Source organism: Syngnathus scovelli, chromosome 10 (genome assembly GCF_024217435.2).
Source record: "Syngnathus scovelli strain Florida chromosome 10, RoL_Ssco_1.2, whole genome shotgun sequence".
Taxonomy (NCBI): domain Eukaryota; kingdom Metazoa; phylum Chordata; class Actinopteri; order Syngnathiformes; family Syngnathidae; genus Syngnathus; species Syngnathus scovelli.
Window position 1 is genome coordinate 12,018,356 of NC_090856.1, and position 20,932 is coordinate 12,039,287.

The 20,932-nt window shown below is 47.2% G+C and overlaps 2 protein-coding genes across 16 annotated transcripts in view; one reads left to right on the top strand and one right to left on the bottom strand.

Moving 5' to 3' along the window:
* The window catches only part of nfic (nuclear factor I/C), a 25,208-nt gene continuing 4,276 nt past the window's right edge, over positions 1-20,932 (top strand). For 2 of the 15 annotated variants that reach the window (XM_049730497.1, XM_049730492.1), the window contains exons 1-12: positions 2-201; positions 1,842-2,012; positions 3,323-3,499; positions 3,572-3,755; positions 3,936-4,004; positions 4,084-4,158; positions 4,427-4,559; positions 4,630-4,751; positions 4,816-4,929; positions 5,022-5,170; positions 5,248-5,401; positions 5,983-6,080. In XM_049730497.1, coding sequence (XP_049586454.1) covers positions 121-201; positions 1,842-2,012; positions 3,323-3,499; positions 3,572-3,755; positions 3,936-4,004; positions 4,084-4,158; positions 4,427-4,559; positions 4,630-4,751; positions 4,816-4,929; positions 5,022-5,170; positions 5,248-5,401; positions 5,983-6,080 — 1,527 coding nt within the window. In that variant the 5' untranslated portion in view covers positions 2-120. The other 13 variants (XM_049730482.1, XM_068652150.1, XM_049730486.1 and 10 more) reach the window with 13 other exon arrangements.
* On the bottom strand, positions 13,675-15,684 carry LOC125975635 (alpha-2-HS-glycoprotein-like). Its single transcript, XM_049731430.2, has 7 exons — positions 15,424-15,684; positions 15,174-15,284; positions 14,996-15,080; positions 14,576-14,745; positions 14,385-14,501; positions 13,973-14,053; positions 13,675-13,901 (listed from the first exon to the last, which is right to left on the bottom strand). The coding sequence occupies exons 1-7, from the start codon at positions 15,619-15,621 to the stop codon at positions 13,740-13,742; spliced, it is 924 nt and encodes a 307-aa protein (XP_049587387.1). The 5' UTR covers positions 15,622-15,684; the 3' UTR covers positions 13,675-13,739.

Below are 20,932 nucleotides of genomic sequence, written 5' to 3' on the forward strand. Positions count from 1 at the left end.
GAGGGGGCGAGCGAGCGAGCGGGAGGGAGGAGGGGTGGCCGTCCGAAGCTCGACACGGGACGGTTGCGCTCCTGGATTTTACCCCGCTGGCACGGAGCTGGTGTCGGCCGTGAATATGGAATGAGAAGGAAAGGCGGCTGGAGATGGGCCGCCTGTAACATTGGCTTCGACATCCTCGGCTGGCGGCTCGGTTCGGACATGGTAGGACAACAACAACAACAACAACAACAGCAACAACAACAAGCAAAAGCGGTTCCGCTCGCTGCCGTTTTGAGTCCCGAACGTGGCGTGCCCAGAAAAGGCCACGGAGCCGAATGAGTAAATTCATTTGGCACAAAACTTGTGCTGCTGCTTTTCCTTTCTCTCTTCCAAATGTCCCATGTTTAGTTCTGGAACAGCCTCGGTGTGACGTATGACGTTGGTGAGTCCATTGCCAAACTTCATTCAAAATTCAAGCTAAATTCAGAACATGTGGATACTGGCGAATACTTGCGTCTTTTAGAAAATTACCGCTCAAGCGCCTTAAACATTCACGCTGTGAACTACAATTCGGATGAGTAATAGAAAGCGACACGAAACGTTTTGCGTTTGAAAAGCGTAACTCTTAGAGTTGAGTTGCCTCTGAAGGGCTTCCTTTACAGGGCGGAAGTTAGCCTTCGACATTAAAGTAAAAAATTGTTATATTGTCCTCAACAGGCTTTTAGAGCATCTAGCGTTGATGCCGAATTTGTCCGAACGCCACCAAAAAGGGGAACATTGGGTGCTTACTGCGGGACACGACACCATTTTGCCACGGATCTCGCTCAACTGGGAGTGTTGGCTTATCGCGAGGGAGTTTGGCGTGAGGGCTTTGGCGCTCGTGTCGCCCGCCGATCCCCATCGCCGCCTCACCGCCACGCGGCGAGACAAACGCCGCTCGCAAGGGCGCCGGCGGACCCACGTGTGCCTGGGGCGACTGGTCGGCCGGGACGGCGCAAGGCCAAGTTCAACTTCCTTCAGGCGGCGGAGCGCGCGCGTCCGCGTGCATGTTACTCAGCAGAAAATGGCCGCAGTCGGACACGGCGGGCCGAGGGACTAAAGTGTGGCCGACAGAGGGCCTCCGGTCCCGGCGAGCAGTTGCGCAAAGAGCACCGCTAGCCTTGGTTCGCAAATTCAAGAAGGAGTAGCGCAGGAGAGCCTAGCGTCAGTTATTATTGTGACAGCTGATGGGCGAGAAGATGTAAAGTGACCCAAGTGTTGATTTGAAAGCTCACTTTGAACTCTCCAGCAGACACCACTGACCTATTTGACGGCTCATCTCACGTTTGTGTTTTGTAATAAGGAAAGTCCTCTGTCAAGAGGAAAGTTTTTTCAAGTGGAATGGGTCCACTTGCTGCTAACAGTCGAAGGGTGCGGCTGAGGGTGCGATATCGCTTTCATGTCTGGGTGCCGATCGTAGTCTACGGCGGCTCCTTGCAAGTGGTATCATTTTGTGTTTCTCATTTTGACTGGCACTAAAAGAAAGAGTCCATCTTCAATTGAGGGGGCTCACCTTCACAGTCGCGCTGCCGTTTGACTTCAGCATATTTGAGCGCTCAAACTATGATGTTATCTTGTTTTGCTGCTAATTCTAAAATTAGACAAGGGTACAGTCGGTTGCTCGAAGGAGCAAAACCAGGACCTTAAAGGAGAGCCCTTTGCCGTCTATGACTCGCCTTTTCTTTTACATCACCACTTTCGAGACACGTCCGAGTCATACGGGAACGCCGAGTGCGCTTGTCGCCTCGGTTCGTGCCGGCGAGAGCGACTCGGTGCATTTGCAGCCGCATGGTCATTTGTGCTCCCCCCGCATTTGTTTTCAGGACGAGTTCCACCCCTTCATTGAGGCGCTGCTGCCGCAGGTGCGCGCCTTCGCCTACACGTGGTTCAACCTGCAGGCCAGGAAGAGGAAGTACTTCAAGAAGCACGAGAAGAGGATGACCAAAGACGAAGAGCGGGCCGTTAAGGAAGAGCTCCTCGGAGAGAAGGCAGAGGTGCGTTGGGGGGGGCACATGCAGGGGTGCGCTCGCGTTAAAAGTATGCGCAGACTCGGGACTGACAGATTTGGCCTTTTTACATTCAGTTATCACATCAAATACTTTTCAAATCTTACTGTTTTGTTTTTAAACGGGAACGAAGAGTAAAATACACCAATTGTTCATTCATTTATTTGTCATCTGTCCATCATCTGAATCTGAATCATTCAATTCATTGTCAGTAATACCAATTTTAAAACGAGTAAGAATTATTTTTTTTATATCAAAAGAAATAATTTTACCAGTTATACTGCTTCTAGTACACGTATGTTTTCCCCCATCCTTGAATTGCTTGCTTTGTCTGACAGGCCAAAAAACAAAACACGAGCAAAACGTTTTCCAACCTATGTGAACCATTTTGTGCTTAAGTTTTAGAGGTAAGCAGTTTGTACTGAAGTGTTCCCAATATTTTCACCTTCTTTGCCAAGCAAAAGTGGTCAAAATATCAGAAACAGCGCATATAACAAAAATAAGCATGTGACCGATCTTTGGTTCCTAAAAGCGGAGCTTTTAACGTGATGATGTGATTATGGGACAGGCACCGTGGTGGACAGCCATGTGTAATGCTAATCTTGTCCACGTGAGGGCGCCCGGACTTTATTGTTTATCGAACTAGCAGGCCGCTGCTGCGTGCTCCCTATAATTTAGCACCGCTGTAGACAGAAGAGAGGGACTGAGCCGCCAGAAGATTCTGAAAGTCCACGTACAATTGACGCCCTTTGTCATACAATTGAGAAAAGAAAAGACAAAAAAAATAAGATTGTTTATTAAAAAAAACAAATTGTTGCATAAGCCAGGTTATAGCACCAAGAAGCATTTTGCCCCACCGCCCAAAAAATAACTCAGCTGTGAACTTCGGTGAACATCGGCCTCTTAGAGCAGTTATCGTAGTTTAGGTCAGGTACGCTGGCGTCCGCATGAAATCCAGTGAAGTGACCAGCTCAATGGCCTAGTGGTAGAGTGTCCGCCCTGAGACTGGAAGGGTGTGGGTTCAAACCCTGGCCGGGTCATACCAAAGACTATAAAAATGGGACCCATTGCCTCCCTGCTTGGCACTCAGCATTGAGGGTTGGAATTGGCGGGTGAGATCACCAAATGATTCCTGAGCGTGGCACCGCTGCTGCTCACTGCTCCCCTCTCCCCCAGGGGATGGATCAAGATCACACGTGGATGGGTTAAATGCAGAGGACAAATTTCACCACACCCAGATGTGTGTGACGAGCATTGGGACTTTAACTTAAGTCCTGCCCCTGTTGTTCTGGTGGCAGGTGAAGCAGAAGTGGGCCAGTCGCCTTCTGGCCAAACTGCGGAAAGACATCCGTCCAGAATGTCGAGAGGACTTTGCCATGTCGGTGACGGGCAAGAAGGCGGCCTGCTGCGTCCTGTCCAACCCCGACCAGAAAGGCAAAATGCGACGCATCGACTGCCTCAGACAGGCCGACAAGGTTGGGGAGATGGGGGTGGGTAGGTGGGGGGGTAATCGCTTGAGTCGCTTGCTGCCCCTTTTGGCCCCGCAGGTGTGGCGGCTGGACCTAGTGATGGTGATCCTGTTCAAGGGGATCCCACTGGAGAGCACAGATGGCGAGCGTCTGGTCAAGGGTGGCCAGTGTGCCAACCCGCTGCTGTGCGTGCAGCCCGGGCACATCTCCGTCTCCGTCAAGGAGCTCGACCTTTACCTGGCCTACTACGTCCATCACAGAGGCGAGTACGCTTCTGCTTTCTGATTATGGGTCCTGGCGCGAGCTACAAGGTCCGCTCGTAACTTGCAGTTGTCGCGTCCCTAACCGCAACACGCTTTGTTGCCAAACGCGCCACAGTATAGAAATAGAGTTGTCTATGGCTCACGTCACACCACGTTCTTTTTTCCTTGTGTGTGCGCAGAGGCCGAGGAGGGCAGCAGTCCCGTTCGGACGGCGTCCGATCAGGAGGACGGTCGCGGCGTCGCGACGGGTAACCCTGCGCATAGTGTACCGTGAGCGCCGTACTTTCGTGGCCTTGGCTGACTGTCCCGCTGCGGTCCATGTTGCAGACGGTCCCGAGTTCCGAGACGCCTTTGTGACCTCTGGAGTTTTCAACGTCACCGAGCTGGTGCGGGTGTCCAGAAGTAAGTCAGCTCTCACGCGACCTGCGCTTTATGTGTACACGTTTCCTTCAGCCTCACCGCATTCAGTGAACTAATTTGCCACTCACCACCGACCCAAAATGACATCAAGGTGCCGGCCGGGTGGGCTCAGTTTGCCAACGTCGCGCGACCAAACCTGAAAAGCGGGTTGTTACCCCAGCGTTGTCGTTTTGAGTTGTCGTGGGGGGGTGACGCGTCGACGTGAGATGAAACATTGACGGGTCACTGTCGTCTGTGGGTTCCTTTGTAGCTCCCGTCGTCTCGGGGGTGGTGCCGAGTTTCTCCATTGGCGAGCTTCAAGGCCACCTGGCCTACGATCTCAATCAGGCAATCCCCCAGCCCGTCAACATGCGCCGCTCACTCGCCAGCACCTCGTCTGGCGGGTAAGCACACGGTCTACTAACCGACCCCCACCCCCCCGCCCCGAAAATTAAAAGCCGTGGGTGTGTGCAGGAGCAAGCGGCATAAATCAGGCTCCGTGGAGGAGGAGGTGAACAGTCCAGGAGGAGAATATTACCACTCGCCATCCTCCCCGGCCAGCAGCTCCAGAAACTGGACGGACGACATGGAAGGAGGTAAAGCAAAAGGAATGTGAGCGTGTGCATCGTTTTGACCTCGCTCAATGCATGCGTGTGTCAGGTGTGTCTCCTCCGGTGAAGAAGGCCGAGCTGGATAGTCCTTCAGCCCGAGAGGACTCGCCCAGGCCGGGGTCCTTCACTCAGCATCATCGGCCCGTCATCGCAGTGCACAGCGGTCGGTGACGCAGAGAGCCAGCTTTGACCGAAAATCAAAAAAAGTCAAACTGATGACGCCGTGCGCGTGTTTGCGCGTGTGTGGTGGTCCAGGCCTATCCCGCCCTCACCCGTCGCCGTCTTTGCACTTTGCCTCCTCGTCCTACTTCCCGCACGGAGCCATCCGTTACCCTCCTCACTTAGGCCAGGACCCACTGAAGGATCTGGTCTCCCTGGCCTGTGAGCCCGCCAATCAAAGCTCGGTGAGCCTATTTCGGTTTCAGGTCTTGGTCTTGGTCTCGGTCTCGGTCTCGGCCCTGAGCACTGTTTGTGTTTGCAGCATAACGGCAGCAACCAGCTCAAAGTAAGCGGCCACTACCTGTCCTCTCAGATGCGGGCGCCCGGCCTGGGGCCATCACCCTTGGGCCGGCCCGCCGACGTCAAGCCCCCCGGCACCTCCTCGGACGCAGCCACAAGCTCGCCCACGTCGCCCAGTAAGTGCTTCGGAGCCCAAGCGGCTGCTCGTTTTGCAGAATTCCGTTTGCGTTCTCGGCCATTCCACACCTTTCAGCCTGTTGACGTTTAAATCGTTGACAAGTTTTAAGACGGGAAAAACAACCACCACATTTGACCCTTTTTCTAGCCCACAAATTGCAGATTCCAATTCTCCTAAATTGATATGCCCCAAATTTCAAACAAAAACCCCAAATTCAACATTTCTACTTCTCATTGAATGATTTGATTCATTCCGATTTCAAACCGTTTAGCTCATTCCAGTGGCATCAGCGACTCAAATTCTTGCGAAAAACCTCAAATTGCAATCTTGAACATCTTCATGTTGCAACTTGCACATTTGTTGACCGATTTTAACATTTGAAAGTGTTTGGCTCCTTGGGCGTCATTTCAGGTCAGTGTGCATTTTCCCGCCCCATTGGCTGGTTTGTACATCCTACGTTGTTTTTGCGGAAAGCGCGGCGTCTGGTGAAAACGAGCGACCCTTTGCCACTCGGTAGAACGGCTGCTTGTGCTGCCACTTGTAAACCGGGCCCGTACACTGATGATGTCATCGCAACAGCGTACTCGGCTCCCGGAACCCCGGGGACGCCCCCCGCTGCTCGCTCCTCCTTTGTGGGCATCGCGCCTCGAGACCCCGGTGGACTCTACCAAGCCCAGGTTGGTCCCGACCTCGCTCCACACTCGTATTGAGTCTTACAAAGTCCATCTGCTGTGGGCACCCGGCGTCGAATTGGACATCGAGCGGCACGTTAAACGTACGTTTGTTGGCTGCGACCGATTTGACTCGCATGTCACGGCACCGGCGTGTTCTATTTTGTTACCCTGTGCCGTGTGTGGTTGAACTCGATCGGATTTCTCGTGATATTGTTTAGCCATGGGACACAATTTTGTGTGTGTGTGTGTGTGTTTCAGTCTTGGTATCTGGGCAACTGAAACACACGGTGATCTCGTCTCTGTGCGCTCACACCGCCCCTAACCCCAGCCTAAAATTCTGTTCGGTGGCCATTTACGCTATCCGGTTTCTGGGCCTAGTGCGGGTGCGGGCCCACTGAGGGCCGCTCGGACTGCAAACGGCTTTCGAGACCGGTCGCCGCAAGGATTTGCCGGCAAAGGACGTCAATCCAGCCTTTAAGCCTGCCCCTCCCTGCAGGTGCTGCTTATTATCATATATGCAAATAAGCCTTGCTCTTTTTTTCCTCTATTCCACAAAAGACTTGGACAAGCGAGAGAAAGCGAGACTATCTTTTCATTCAAACTTGCACTTTTTTCCCCTTCCCCTCTTCAACGTCCCCTCAAAGAACAAAAAGAAGGAGGAGGAAAAGAACGACTCAGATTGACAATCAGCGTGGGCGTGAAAGCGCGATGTCACTCTCAAATACGCTTTGATGGACACGAGTGCGGGCCGCTCCTTGGGACACGAGCAAGCATCACTTAGGCGGTGAAGAAGGATGCCGATGAAGGACGATCTCATTGGGAGATGCGATTTTTGGCTGGGCGCTGTCCAAATGCTGAATAGCAATGCGACTCACTCACTCTTGCGTCACTGCGACGAAGCCTCGGTGTCAAGAAGAGGCCAACGTGTGAAAAGGATTTGGAGCCATGGCCTGTACAAGCAATGGGGAATGTGCTATCTCTCTCTCTCGCGCTCTCTCTCGTTCTCTCTCTCTCTCTTTTGCCCAGCCCAAGACTTCCACCGGGATTCCTTGCCATCCCTCCAGCCCTGCTCGCCAGACCGTTTTGAAAGTCTGTTTTGCACGATATGTCCGAAACCACAGAATGTGCCTTGCCTTCCTTTGGTTCAACAACAAGAAGAAGAATGACACATTTTGCAAATGTAGGAAAAACATCTCCCGGTACCGCTGCAAGAAAAGCAAACAAAAATGTTGCATGCCAGATTGCTTGACGCTACGTCGCCTTGCGGGTCGACAAAGGGTCGCTTGGACGTATTCAAAGCAAGTTGATCACTGAGCATACCTTCCACATCCACTAGCGACGAAATCTGCAATATGTAGAGCACATGAAATCTTTTTTTTCACTTTCATCTGCCTTGAAAAAGTCAAAGGACACTTCAGCCCAGTAAAAGAAACTTTTCAAGGTATTTCTTAGCGCCTGTTTCCGCTCGCTATCAAGAAGCGGACAACTATCATATCACATCACTTTGAGGAAAGGAAAACTCTTGCGAGCGTGCGTCCGTGCTTCAAGGGCTATACGATAGACTCCCACTTGAAGTTGACTGCAAAAAGCACAAAGGAAACAAAAGAGACTGAAACTTTGCATCTTTAAACACCAAAGTGTTCAACTAAAACATTTGAAGGCATTGCTAACGTCCTGCTCTAAACACCATGGATTGGCTAATGGAAATCAGTATGGAGGAATAGAAAACTTTGCAAGTCGGTGGCGAACGCAAACTAGCAAAAAGCTTTGCGTGTCCTCGCACTTGCCATCAGTGCCCATTGCCTTTAGCAGCAGCAAGAGGAGCCGAGTTGCATGGCAGCAAGGTGCGTCGGCTGTCAACAACACAGGTGAACTCCTGCTTATTATGCTCATTCATCGTACATGCTTGCTATGGCACCAATAACCACGTGGGGGACAGCCACCAGAGACACAAAAATCAACCCCCCTCCCCACAAAAAAAAACTGACCGATCAACCACCTACTTAAGTGATCTGCCAACCAATCAATTGACTATTCTACAAAAAGAAAACAACCAATGAGTTATCGGCTAACCAACCAAACAGCAAATCAATTGACCGATTGACAAATGAAGCAATTGACTAGTCCCCCAGCCAATCGACTAACCAATCAATTGCCCAAACAGCCAACCAACAGCAACTAACTAGAAGCAACTAACCCAATATTGATCAACCTACCCACCAGCTAATCAATTGACTAACCAACTGAGCAATCAACCAGTGGGCTAATCAAGTAACCGATCAAAGAAATGACTAACCTACAAAACAACCAACAGACGCACTGACAAATCAATGACAACCATTGCACAAGCAGCCAACGAGTCGACTAATTAACTAACCAACCAATGATTGACCACCCTACAAGTCAACCAACTGATGACCTCAGTAATTTAGCAACTGTAGCCAATCTGATCCCCGTTGAAGTAAAACTGCCCCAATTACCACATGTAGAAAACTTTTTTCCTGTAATTTGAGAGCTAATAGACAAAATATCAAACATCAAAATGGTTTTCATGATAAACTGGGATTAAGATTTAAGAGACAATACAATCAAGTGATCCGACATTCAAGATAGCTGCCTTTTAAAGATGTACGTAATTTGACTCCCATTTGTAAAAGCAACTTATTCGAAGCCCCTTCTACTGTATTTTCCGGATTATAAGTCGTGCAGAGTATAAGTCGCACCAGCCATAAGATACATAATAAAGACGAAAAAGACATATATAAATTGCACTGGAGTATAAATCGCATTCTTGGGGGAAATTTATTTGACAAAATCCAACAAGAACAGACATGAATAAGCAACAAGCTGAACTGTACGGTATGCTAACGTTACCTAAACACATGAACGGGGAAATGAGAACGTGCCTGACATAATATTAAGAGTTATTCAAATAAGTATAGCAAGAATAGCATGCTAACTAGTTTATCGAACCATCCGCGTCACTCCAAATCATTAAATTCAACGAAATCTTCGTCTTTGGTGTCACTTATAAACAACCCCACTAACCCCGGAAGTACAAGATGCAGCACTTCCTCTTGTTCGTGGCTTACGTCAGACTCATTGTCAGTTGCAGTTCCAATTATTCCACAGGCCTAGAGCGCCCTCATGCAGTTTAGTGTGAAAATAACATGTGAGGTTATGTAATAATGTGTTAATAAGTTTACATATACGTCGCACCCCCGGCCAAACTATGAAAAAAACTGTGATTAAATACGGTAATTTGTTTCCCCAAGCACAGCCTCCAATTTACACTCTAAAAAGAAAAACGTCGCAGGCCTGATTGCAACCCGTCCAGTAGGTGGCGTCCTCACCAAAGGAATTAATCGATGTACTCACAGTTCAGAAGACCCGCAGCAGGGACCATGACGACGGTGACGTGGTGCTCCAGTGAAGCAAAAGTATTCCAGCGACAAGCATCAACCCTCTGTAATCCAAATTCTTTGGATGGTGCTTCGCGCCTTTAACACGGCTCCCTCCATTAGCCAGCTAGCAGGCTATGAGCGCGGCTAGCTGTAGCTAACTAGCTGGTTGACGCTTGACCTGCAAAAGTAATAAGAACATATTGCCCAATGTATACAAGCATCCCGCAGTTTAGAGTGTCGCCTTCTTGGCAATATGTCACCACTTGGTTACTATAAGAATGTCCTTCAACATTGATCACCTTTTGATAATCACTTTCGACTGCGTCCTTTCTCTTGTCTATTTTTCTTGATCTCTTTCTCCTTCACTGATTGGCTCTGCATCTTTTTTGATGATAACTGAGGGTGTTTTCACACTTGGTCCCTTTAAGCCCTCTAAACGAACTCAGATCGATGGCTCAGCATTTTTTGTGCATATGTGAACACGCCAACCGTACTCAGACCCCTTTAAACCGAACCGTACTGAGACCACCTCAGGAGGTGGTCTCAGTACGGTTCGCTAAAAAGTCAACGGTACGGTTCACCTAATCTGTGCATTGTGAACACAAAGCGCACTGGGTTCACTTCGCCTTTTTGCACTGTATTGTAACATCCTTGGCTTGCCGTAGATTGGTCACATGACTGCAGGCGCAAAAACAAAACTAGAGAACAGAGAATCCAAAGTATGGCAGCAGCAAGTCTTCTTAGACAAACTTTATTGTCATTTTGTTTGCACATGGTGCATACAAAACGAAATTTCGTTGCATACGGCTTACAACAAAGTAGTGATATTGCAGCTGAATAGTAGTAACATATCCTATAAAAAAATATATACATATACTATATATATATATATATTAAAAATAAGTATAAAGTGCAGCAGTGATAATTATGCAATAGTGCAAGTAGGCAAAACAGTATTTAAGAGTGTGCAGAGGAATGCTAAACCATGTATTAAACTTCTATTTAAAGGGTTTATACAAGTTCAGTAAAGTTGGTAGTGCGAGATAGTGCAAGATAGAGGTCCGTAGTGTCATACAGTTCGTACAGTTCTGTGAATGTGTGATGCAGAGTCCAGTTTAGAGCTCAACAGTTATAGTGTTCAACAGTCTGATGACAGCAGGGAAAAAGCTGTTGCAGAACCTGGTGGACCTGCAGCGGATGCTGCGAAACCTCTTCCCAGAGGCAGCAGGGAGAACTCATGGTCATGACCGTGGTTCTAATAGTAAACGTAGAGAAGCATGTGCCGTTCAAAGTTCTGCCACGGCACCTGGGCGCGGCATAGTTTGGGGAGAAGACGAAACGGAATGTCTTTTGGAAATTTGGAACGACGACAGCATTAAATCACAACTATCTACGACCCACCGTAATGCGAAAGTATTTCAAGAATTTTCTAAAGTATTTAACTACTTGAGATAAAATGCGAAGAAGTAGGGAGTCAGGGGATATCAAAAACTACCCAGAATGCAGTGCAGTGGGAGTGTGAGAGCTCTAGAGGACCTAGTGTGAACAGAAAAAGGACTGAGGCTCCATCAAGGCTGAACTGAACCAGAAAGAGAACTCGGTCCTCTTTGAAATACACTCACAATGTGAACACAAAAAGAACTGAGTTTGTTTCCTCTTGGTCCACTTTTTGGTCCACTTAAAGAGGCCTGACTTTGGTTCTTTTAAAAGGGTCCAGGTGTGAAAACACCCTGAGACGGGGCGATCAAAAGAAATTACGGATACAATAAAGGTTAAATAGGCAAGTATTTTTTCAAATACAAAAAATTATTTACATATTTTTAATCCAACAAAGCACCTCTATATTTATGTTACACATATTAATCACTTTGCCAATTATTAAACACTGCTAATACTTTTTAAAAACAAAATAGCCATAAATTGTTCAGAGATCATCAGCCCAAAATACTGACCAATTAACCAGTCATCCAACGACTTGACTCATCAACTGACCAGTTGATTGTTCAACTGACCAGACAATCACATGACAGTCTGACTGACCAATTGACCAACCAGCCAGTGAGCAGACTAATCAACCAAGCAACCAATCCAATACAGACTAAATAAGTAATCAGTCAGTTGACCAACTGAAAGACAAAAATCAGCCAACCAACCAGATTTGAAAGCAGTGAAGAAGCCTTTTGGATTTCTGGTGGAAATTCTTGTCAACTTGTCATCTGGACGCTGCCCTTTGTTATTTTCGGTGCTACCGCAACATCTGGAACGCTTAACGGATGCAAAGCGAAGCTGGCCTCGCGCATAAAAGGAACCTTTCGCCGTTGACGCTTGACTTTATTGGACGGGCAGCCGTGGAAGGTCTACTCACTTTGAAATCAGCTCATCTTTACTCTAGCGCTACAGCGCTTAATTGAGAGCTGACAATTTAGTTCCACTCGACACAGACAACAAGGGGCGGTGAGGGAAAAGTGTGCTGCTACTGCTGCTACGCTATAGCTAAGCGAAGCGGTGAATGATAGCTTGGGCTGGCCTGACCTCCGATTGGCCGTTTGTTTTTTATTAATTTGCATGTGCACTTATTAGGTTTATCCAGTGATGAAACACACACGTGTCTAAATACTTTGAATGTATATGAAATGTTTAACCTACCAGTGGCCACATGCGCATGATCGTAATGCTTAAGTTGCTAAAGCTAGCCTCTGCCAGGAGGATAAACTTTCTGTTTGCAAACGAACAAAAATGAGCGAGTGAAATGTGAGAGCAAAAAAGACCAAAGCCATGCAAATTGTATCACGAGGACATTTTCGTTCAAGTTTTGATTCCCTCAAAGGGCTTTTTTTTTTGTCGCCCCCTCTCAAACCATAGGTGACCATTGTGTTCATTTAGCCGAATGTTCTTTGCTTTCCACGCGTGCGATGCCATCTTGACATCAAACTTGAAAATCACATTTTGTGAAGGTAGGAAGAAGGGAAGCTGCCACGCAGAAGGAAAACAATGCAAAGGCTGTGGGTTTTGTTGTCGCTGTTACAAGCTGAATGAATAGCTTGAGCATTTAGCATTCATTCTTCTTGTTCTTCAACAAAATGTCATTTGTGTCTTGCGGTATCATTTTAGGCAGCGGGCCACGATACATGTGCTTTTGCAAACATGGAAACGATACAATTTGCTGGATTGAGTGTGACGACTGCACTTGGCATTGTTTCCATGTGACTAGCATGGAAAGCTAACACGTCTATTACGCTAAACTTTTTGGTGTTTTGCAAACAACAAAATGTGATTTCAGTTGGTTTTCATTGTGTTTCCATTTGGATTGTTTTTGGAAGACTGCCCGCCCGTGCGCCCGCCCATCTGTTTGGGTCCTTTTTCAGGCCGCACAATAGCAACGCAATCAAAAAGCCAAGCTAGCGGCTTCTCACCGTTGCAAAACAACACCATCCGCTTTACTCTTGAATGTGAGATTGCAATGTTCACTTTTTGGTGGTAAGTCATCATGTTCAAATGGAATAAGTTTGACTTCCGCTTAAGTCGATAGCAGTCTTTTACTGAGGAATCAAATTTACTCTCTCTGTAACTAGCATTACAACAAGGCCAAGCGCTAAAACGGATTCAAAATTTCGAATGGACTCCGCATCCGCCAGGTGGAAGAAATTGCTTCTGTTTGTTTTGCTTAATGTGGAATTCACACACATTCCTCAACGTTATGACTTAACACATTCCATCTTGAAACTTAGTGTGGCAGCAACATGCTTCACGTGTGCATGTTCGCCACTCTTTCCTTAAAAAACAAAAAGCAAATGCAAAACGTTTCATTTCAACCCTTATTTGCATGCCACGTCAATCGTAAAATGAGGAAGTGACATCATCCCAACATGTACAGTTCTCGCATTTGGCCGATGCTGATGGATTCCTTTCTTTGAGTATGTTTGCCTATGCAAAAATAAAGAAGCTAAATCACAACGCCTCACACTCGTATTCTTAGGAGTGGCAATGGCAGGCCAAGCGAGCATCATTGTGGTCATACAACAGATTTAAAAGACACGTATGTATATTGTGGGCAGCATGGCCATAGTCAAGTGGTCATCTTCCAACCGGGCAAGATACAGAAGCCCTGCTTGCTCTCAATGGTCTGTTCGACATTTAGATCAAATGAGGAAAAGCCATTCTTGCGTCAGGCGTGAGCATAGACCAGACCAAACTAGTTCTAATGTTTTTTTTAATGAAGTTGGAGCGCACCGACTGGGCGGTGGGCCTTTTTGGGGCTTTACGCTTGCGCGTACGGTACAGCAAGCGGGAAAGGACAAATCTGGTGGATGGCCGGCTCATGGGTGCTCAGCTGCGCCCTGCAGGCCGACTCTTCCGAACTTTGATGGAACAAGGGCCCGCACGTGGGCTCCTGCTCGCTGTCCGCGAGCGGCTCGCTATTCTGCGGGTGACAAAGAGCCACAGTAAGGCGCGCGGAAGTGCCACTTCTGCTCTCGGCGGGTGGGGACTTACTTTGGGGAGATACAATTCGCACCGGAGTTCCCCCACTTCTGCGTTGCTGTGCGAGTAGGAGGTCTTGCAAAAGACGTGGTGCTTCAAAAGGAAGTCAAACCATCAGTCCATAGAAGGATGGATGAGCCCGCCGCCATCAAAACGCCCAAGACGTCGCCTCATTTCAAGTCATATGGGGCCTCGGTTTGGCCTTTGCCAAACAAGCCAGCCGACTCCGCTGCTGTGGTTTAACGCCGCTACAAGTTTCCCCGCCTCAACAGACAATGCAATGCGCGCATTTTGGTTCTTCCAAAATCATCTTTGGCGAATAAGATGCCTTCTGCCCACGGCCTCTCGAGGTCAACCGAGTCCAAGTGCACGTTTAGCTCTCGGAATGTGTTCGCCATTAGCATTAGTGCAAAAGCTAACTCACAGCTCTGTCCGGGCAGCGCGGCGTGCAGGCCTCATGCATAATCTTGGAATGTTTGGGGCAGGTGGTCTCCACCAGGGCGAACTTGGGATAGGTCCTCATGCCACTGCTCGGGATGTACTGGAAGAACACAGACCATGATGAGAAAGACTGCTGCGCCGCCAAAGGGAAAGCCGTGGAAAGTCGGAATTCACCCCGCTGGTCAGATGAGAAATTTCCATCAGGGCAAAGTAATGCTGGTGGTTGCTCTCACGGTTAAACTTCTTCACCGCCTCCTCCACTGCGTTGACACCCATCTCATCATTCAGAGGCAGCAGCACCGGGCAGTCGGGACAAATAATCACCATCTCTGCGTTGCTGAGTTCTGCGCGCATGTCAATGAGAGAAAAGCACATTACGGCAGAGAGTGTCGGCCGGGCCCGCACCGCGTCTGGGCTCTCTTTGGGCTTTCTGCCCCAGAGGGACTTTTTCCTGCCCTGATGCAACTTCCATTTGTGATATTGCATTGTGGAACAAAATGAACGGAAATGTCTGTGTTCCACTTTTGGTCAAATTAGTTTGGGATCAGGCAGGGGAAAAAAAATGTCGGCAGTTTGTTTACAATCAGTGTTGACCTGGTTTGGTGACGCAATTGTGATTGGTGACTGTGGCCACGCCTCCCATCACGTTCAACTTGCTGCTACAGTTGGCAACTGCGCCCTAAAGTCCGCGTGCAAACACACACACACACACACACAGGCTGTGAGCGCATGTGAGCGACCAGCACGATACGACACGATGCCTGCTCTGTACCCGTTCCGACTGCATCATGAAGTCGCACTGGTCTTCCAGTTTGGGGTTGGTGATGTGACAGTTACTCTGCTTCAGCTCCATGTTGATGTCAACGTGGCAGCCTCCCTCCACCTGCGCGCACAGACAAACAAAGAAATCCATGAACGTGTGCTATATGTAAACGTGTCCTGTTTGCAAGATTTATTTTGGGTGAGAATAACGGCGATGCGTGCCAACGCGAAGCATCCTTTTGAACCGGCGCCGGGCTCACTGCTTGGTATTTGCTGCTGCGGACTTCTTGCAGCTTAAACTTGAAGCCGTGCTTGTGATGCTCGTTGATGTGTCGAACAGCCAAGTTGGCCGCCGCCGTCGCACTGTCCTCGCCGCACGTCACCTCTGCCGGCGCCCCCAGGAGGCCCGCAGGGGCCAGGGCGCAGCACATCACAACAGCCAACAGGCAAGCCACCATTGCCGCAATGAAAGACGAGGATGAGGAAGAATCGCCGCCAGTGCAATCGGGACGAGCCGACGGCGTGCTTTTAAAACCCTTGGCGAGGAGGCGGTCGGTGACAGAAAAGGCAGACTGGGGACAAACAAACACAGACTTTGCCCACCCTAACCGTCACAAGGGGCTCTGCCAACCAATCGCAGAGGAGGAAATGGGTCACGTCCATGCTCGAGACCTTCAGCTGTCCTAACAGGAATCATCAGGAAAATCAATCCGAGCATGCAAACAGACTTTGTGTTGACTCGGCAGTCACGGGGAATGTTAGACAAAAGGTCAACACAAGGACAACAAACCAGAACCGGTAGAAGAAAAGTCACAATTTAAGGAAATCATTCAAAGGAATAATAATAGGCCGAGTTTCAGCCAGATACCCAAACCCGCTATCCTCTATCACCCAGAAACTTAAAATACAAACCATTTTGCACCCATCGGAATATTTGTCCAGCGCACCTGTGAGTCTGTGCAGAAAATGGACGAACGGATGGTCAGAAAATGTAAAAATATGAGCGAGATATGTTTTACTTTGGAAAAAAAAATGCCAATCTTTGGCTGGTGTGTGACCAGATGAGCAAACCAACGCACGCCAGCTTCAACAAAGTTGGGCCAACTGGGACGGCCCCAGACTGCGGGTAGGCAACAAACAATTAGGACCGTGCCTCCCAGCCAGCAGCTGCGTGTTACACGCATGGTCTTTGTTGCATAATATTTTATTTCTTCACTCATTTTAGTCAGTCAAACATTAAAGATGTGCCATTTACTTCTGCCCAATTCTTTTTGAAGCATCAAACAAATTGGATGCAACTTTGTTTACATGCCTTCAAATAGCTCAAAATCAGGTGGATGTGTTGATATAGCATGTATATTGTATTTTCCGGACTATAAGTCGCAGTTTTTTTTCATAGTTTGGCTGGGGGTGCGACTTATATTCAGAAGTGAATTATGCGTGAAATTATCCATCCACCCATCATCTGTACCGCTTGTCCCCATGGGGGTCGTGGGCATGCTGGAGCCTATCCCAGCAGTCATCAAGCAGTAGGCGGGGGACACCGTGAACTTGTTGTCAGCCAATCGCAGGGCACACAGAGACGAACAACCATCCACACTCGTACTCACACCTACGGGAATTTGGAGTGCTCAATCAGCCTGACATGCATGTTTCTGGGATGTGGGAAGAAAACCAAAGGATTCGGAGAAAACACACACAGGCACGGGGAGAACATGCAAACTCCACACAGGGAGGGCCGGAGGTGGAATCGACCCCGCACCCTTCTAACTGTGAGGTGGACATGCTAACCAGTGCTCCACCTTAAATAAAATCTTTTCCAATCAGCCGTGTGTACAGAGGTTTTTCCCACCTCGAGCTAACCACCTTCCACAGCGTGATCCAGAGGAACAGCTGACCAAATTGATAGAGTTTTGCCCACTCTGCCTTTTATGCAAGAGACAGTTTCCCTATTTTAAGCTTGCAAGTGGAGAAAGCCATCATTACCCCTGTGTGGTACGGAGGTGTTTGACAGCAGTCTAACTTTTGTCTTTTGCAAGGGACTATTTATTGAGAGAAAGCAGGTTGGGGGTGAGAGTGAACAGATTTTGGGGGTCACCTCTGCAAACTGGTTAATTAGTGCAGAGGGTCTTAGCTCTTCGTTTTCAAAGGTTGTGGAAACAGATACTAGCGGAGCATTTTAGATAGCTAACTATGCAAGAATGTCTCCAAATCATATGGAAGGCTTCAACAACTGCAAGAAAGTGGAAAGTTTTAACGAGTTTACAAAGTTAATGAGTCTAGTCAACATTTCAACATAATCATATGATAAAAATAATTTGTCAAACCTAACCTTTCCCTCCTGTTTATCATGTGATTCTGTTTCCCCAATCAATAAACATAAGCAAGAAAATATAATTAAAAACAAACTGTATATCACTTGCGAAGCATTTTTGATGGTCAAATCATTAAGTTTCTGTAATACATGTTTGGCTACACAGCATCATCGTAATCATCATAATCTTTCTGCAGCGCGTTATAGTCATCACATTTGACATTCCTAATATGTTGTATTTGTACCTGTGCTATGGTAGAAGACACAGACCTTGTTATAGCAGACTTCAAACATGGGATAACACAGGTTGTAAATAAGCATACTACTAGTACAACAAGCACAGGAGTCACAAATTTCAACAGCAGTTGCCACCACATGCCAGAGGTTGAAAAGAGATCCCATTGTTGTGGGACTTTGTCCTCTGACATGGCCTGCTCTAAGTTCTTCAGTGAGTTCATGGCTTCGTTGATCTGGGTGTCATTTTCTCTTGGTATGTAAGTGCCAAAATGTGGCCTACACCAGTGGTCCCTAAACTTTTTTGCGCCACGGACCGGTTACGTGTCCAAAATATTTTCGCGGACCGGCCTTTATATAAATAAATAATACATTTATGATAAATATATAAATACGATGAAATAAAATGATACGACTGGCATAAAAACAAGTATAAACGACATAAAAATAAAACTCACCATTACGTTGAATTAGTGGGAGCACTGAGGTTGTTTCTCAGAAACGAGCCGGTCCCATCTAGGCATAATCGGAGACAATGACACCCGAAGTGGTTAACGTTTGTCTTTTAATGCAGGATGCTTGGTCTCCATGTGCCGAAGCAGTTTTGAAGGCTTCATTGCCTCGTTAGCTAACCTGTCGCCACATATTATGCAGAGTGGGCTTGGCACGTCAGAGTCGCCTGTGGCGATAAATCCATATTTTAAGTAGAACTCCAGGAATTTTCTTTTAAATGCAGCTTTCCTTTTCTTAGAAGTCGTAGCCTCTTCTTCCATGTCCTCATTGGGCTTTTTTCCCTTTCCGAAGAAGCTTTCCAAACATCTGTTTCTTGCTCATATTTGCTTGCTTCGCGGGCTCAACTGAGTGACGTGACGTGACCGAGACGAACGTCTTGACCTGAACCGACAGATGTAATTGAGAAAGAATCGCCAATTTTTTTTATATATTTCAAAATACCTTTTTACTCATTTTAGCTAGCTTTGCAGGCTTGACTGGGGAAACATGTCACGTGACCGGGACGAACGTCTTGACCTGAATTAATTGATCGTCGATAAAAAATATATATATATTTTTTTTTCTGTGCGGCTTGGCGGCCCGGTACCAAGTGACCCACGGACCGGTACCTGTCCGCAGACCGGGGGTTGGGGACCCCTGGCGTACACCACCTTGTGCTGCAGACATCAAGTCCAGGACCATTCTGTTTTGCAAGACCATTAGTCTGAATCTGTTTTGTCCATCATCGACCTACAGCGAGAGATGCACTAAAGTTCAGTGTTTCTATGAAGAGTGATTGTTTTCCAACTCTGATCCAAGGAAATAACGCATGGACGACTTTGTCTCCAATGGACTATACTTATGACTGTCTGGGATATTCGTACCCCAGACAGGATCATGTGGATCAAAGCATGTAACAGCCCTGCGTCGACGTCAAGGAGATTTGTGTGCCGTTGACAGCTGATGATGCTGTATCTTGTAGGTCTGTTACCCACACTGGTGCACACACTCCTGTCCAGTTGGCGGGCAGCATCGGATAAACCTTGTGACCACAAAGCCACCAGCCATTCCGTATGAAGTCAGTTTCATGATGCGGTCATGTTGGTTGGAGAGCTGTCACCACTAGAAGTAGCTCTTCTATCCTGGCACTCAGTGATAATGTCCAAGGCTCCCATCCAGTTTCCTCCTGGAGGGCAGTCGCCAATGCATATGTGGGTTTGATTTTCTTGGATGTAACACGTGTAGTTCATTCCAGGTGGCCTTTTTGTATAGGCCACTTGTGGTATCATTTGTCTTTTAACAGTCACATTGAGATTTAACCAGAAGAGCTGATCACACGTTCCCTCTGCGATTCCAGGGCTGTAGGGGTCTGTATGAATGACGGTGACAGCACGGTGTTGAATGTCCATAAATGTCCTCCTTTATGGGAGGACATTTATGGACATTTGGCAACTCCCGTGGGGACAAAGTGGTACAGAAAAGGGAGGGAGGGAGGGAGGGAGGGGACAAAGGACTTGCTGATGCCCAGCTGTGCCTTGCAAGCAAAACCTTTCGGATTTTGATGGCACAACAGTCCACATGTGAGCTCCAGCAAATCCACTGACCCAGTGACAGACTTCTGCAAAAGCTGACAAAAGCAAAGCTTGAGTCGCTTTGTGCGCAACGTGTGCCATTACCGGACGCATGCAGACTTACCTGCGGAGGATACAATTCACATGAAAGTTCTCCAATTTGCTTTAGCCTGTTGTAATAAGTGGCTTCGCAAAAGAAGCAACTCTAAAAGAACAAAAATCAGTCACTATAGCAGTGCTTCTCTATCATTTTCTGTGATGCCCCCCCAGGGAGAAAAAAACACTTTGCGCCCACCCCCCATGTTATTAACATTAAATAAATAAAAAAGAAAGATCAACTTACAATAAAGAATAACTTTATTAATAACATTGTTTTTAGTCTGTAACAGAACAGATTCAAAGTGCATCACTTTGCCTGAAATCAAAAAATAAATTACAATTATTAAAACTATAAACATTCTTGACCAACTGTCATTTTATGCTGGAAAAAAATATAATAAAATAACAAACATATTTACTTTCATAACTATTAAATTAAATAACAGCAATAAATAATATTCAATTCAAAGTAATCAGCAACATTAAGTCAGGAGCACAATATATAAAACATTTTAACCTACAAAACAGAAATGAATAAAACAATGTGCTGTTGTTTTTTTGTTTTTATAAAAATGAGGCAAATGACGGAGCCATAACCACGGCTGCAGGTAGTATCGATAAGCTCTTCTGCAATGTTTTTTTTTTTTTTTTTTTTGCACTGAGCAATTTGGTACGCTGCATTATATGATGCTTACAGTGCTTGCTGATTGACTGAAGTAGCATTCACAAAGTAGGATGATTGTTGGCAATATTCAGCCCGTTTTCGCTGAAAAACCTCAAGCATCTTATCAGCATGATTGGGATGCAATGACTTTAAGTGCCACCTTAATTTATTTGGCTTCATACTGTCCGCTGCCAACATTGTAAGGCACAGTAAATACGCCGGTCTTTCCTCGTCTTCCATCGTAGTCGCACTGAAGCCGAGCGCTACGTACGCTTCATCATATTTCCTTGTCTTAGCTTTTGTGTGACTCTCAATTCTCTTATATCCGTCTCTCTCCGCCATTCTTTTCAACCGTGTTCAATATTTTTCCATGGTGCCCCACTGCCTGCTCTCTG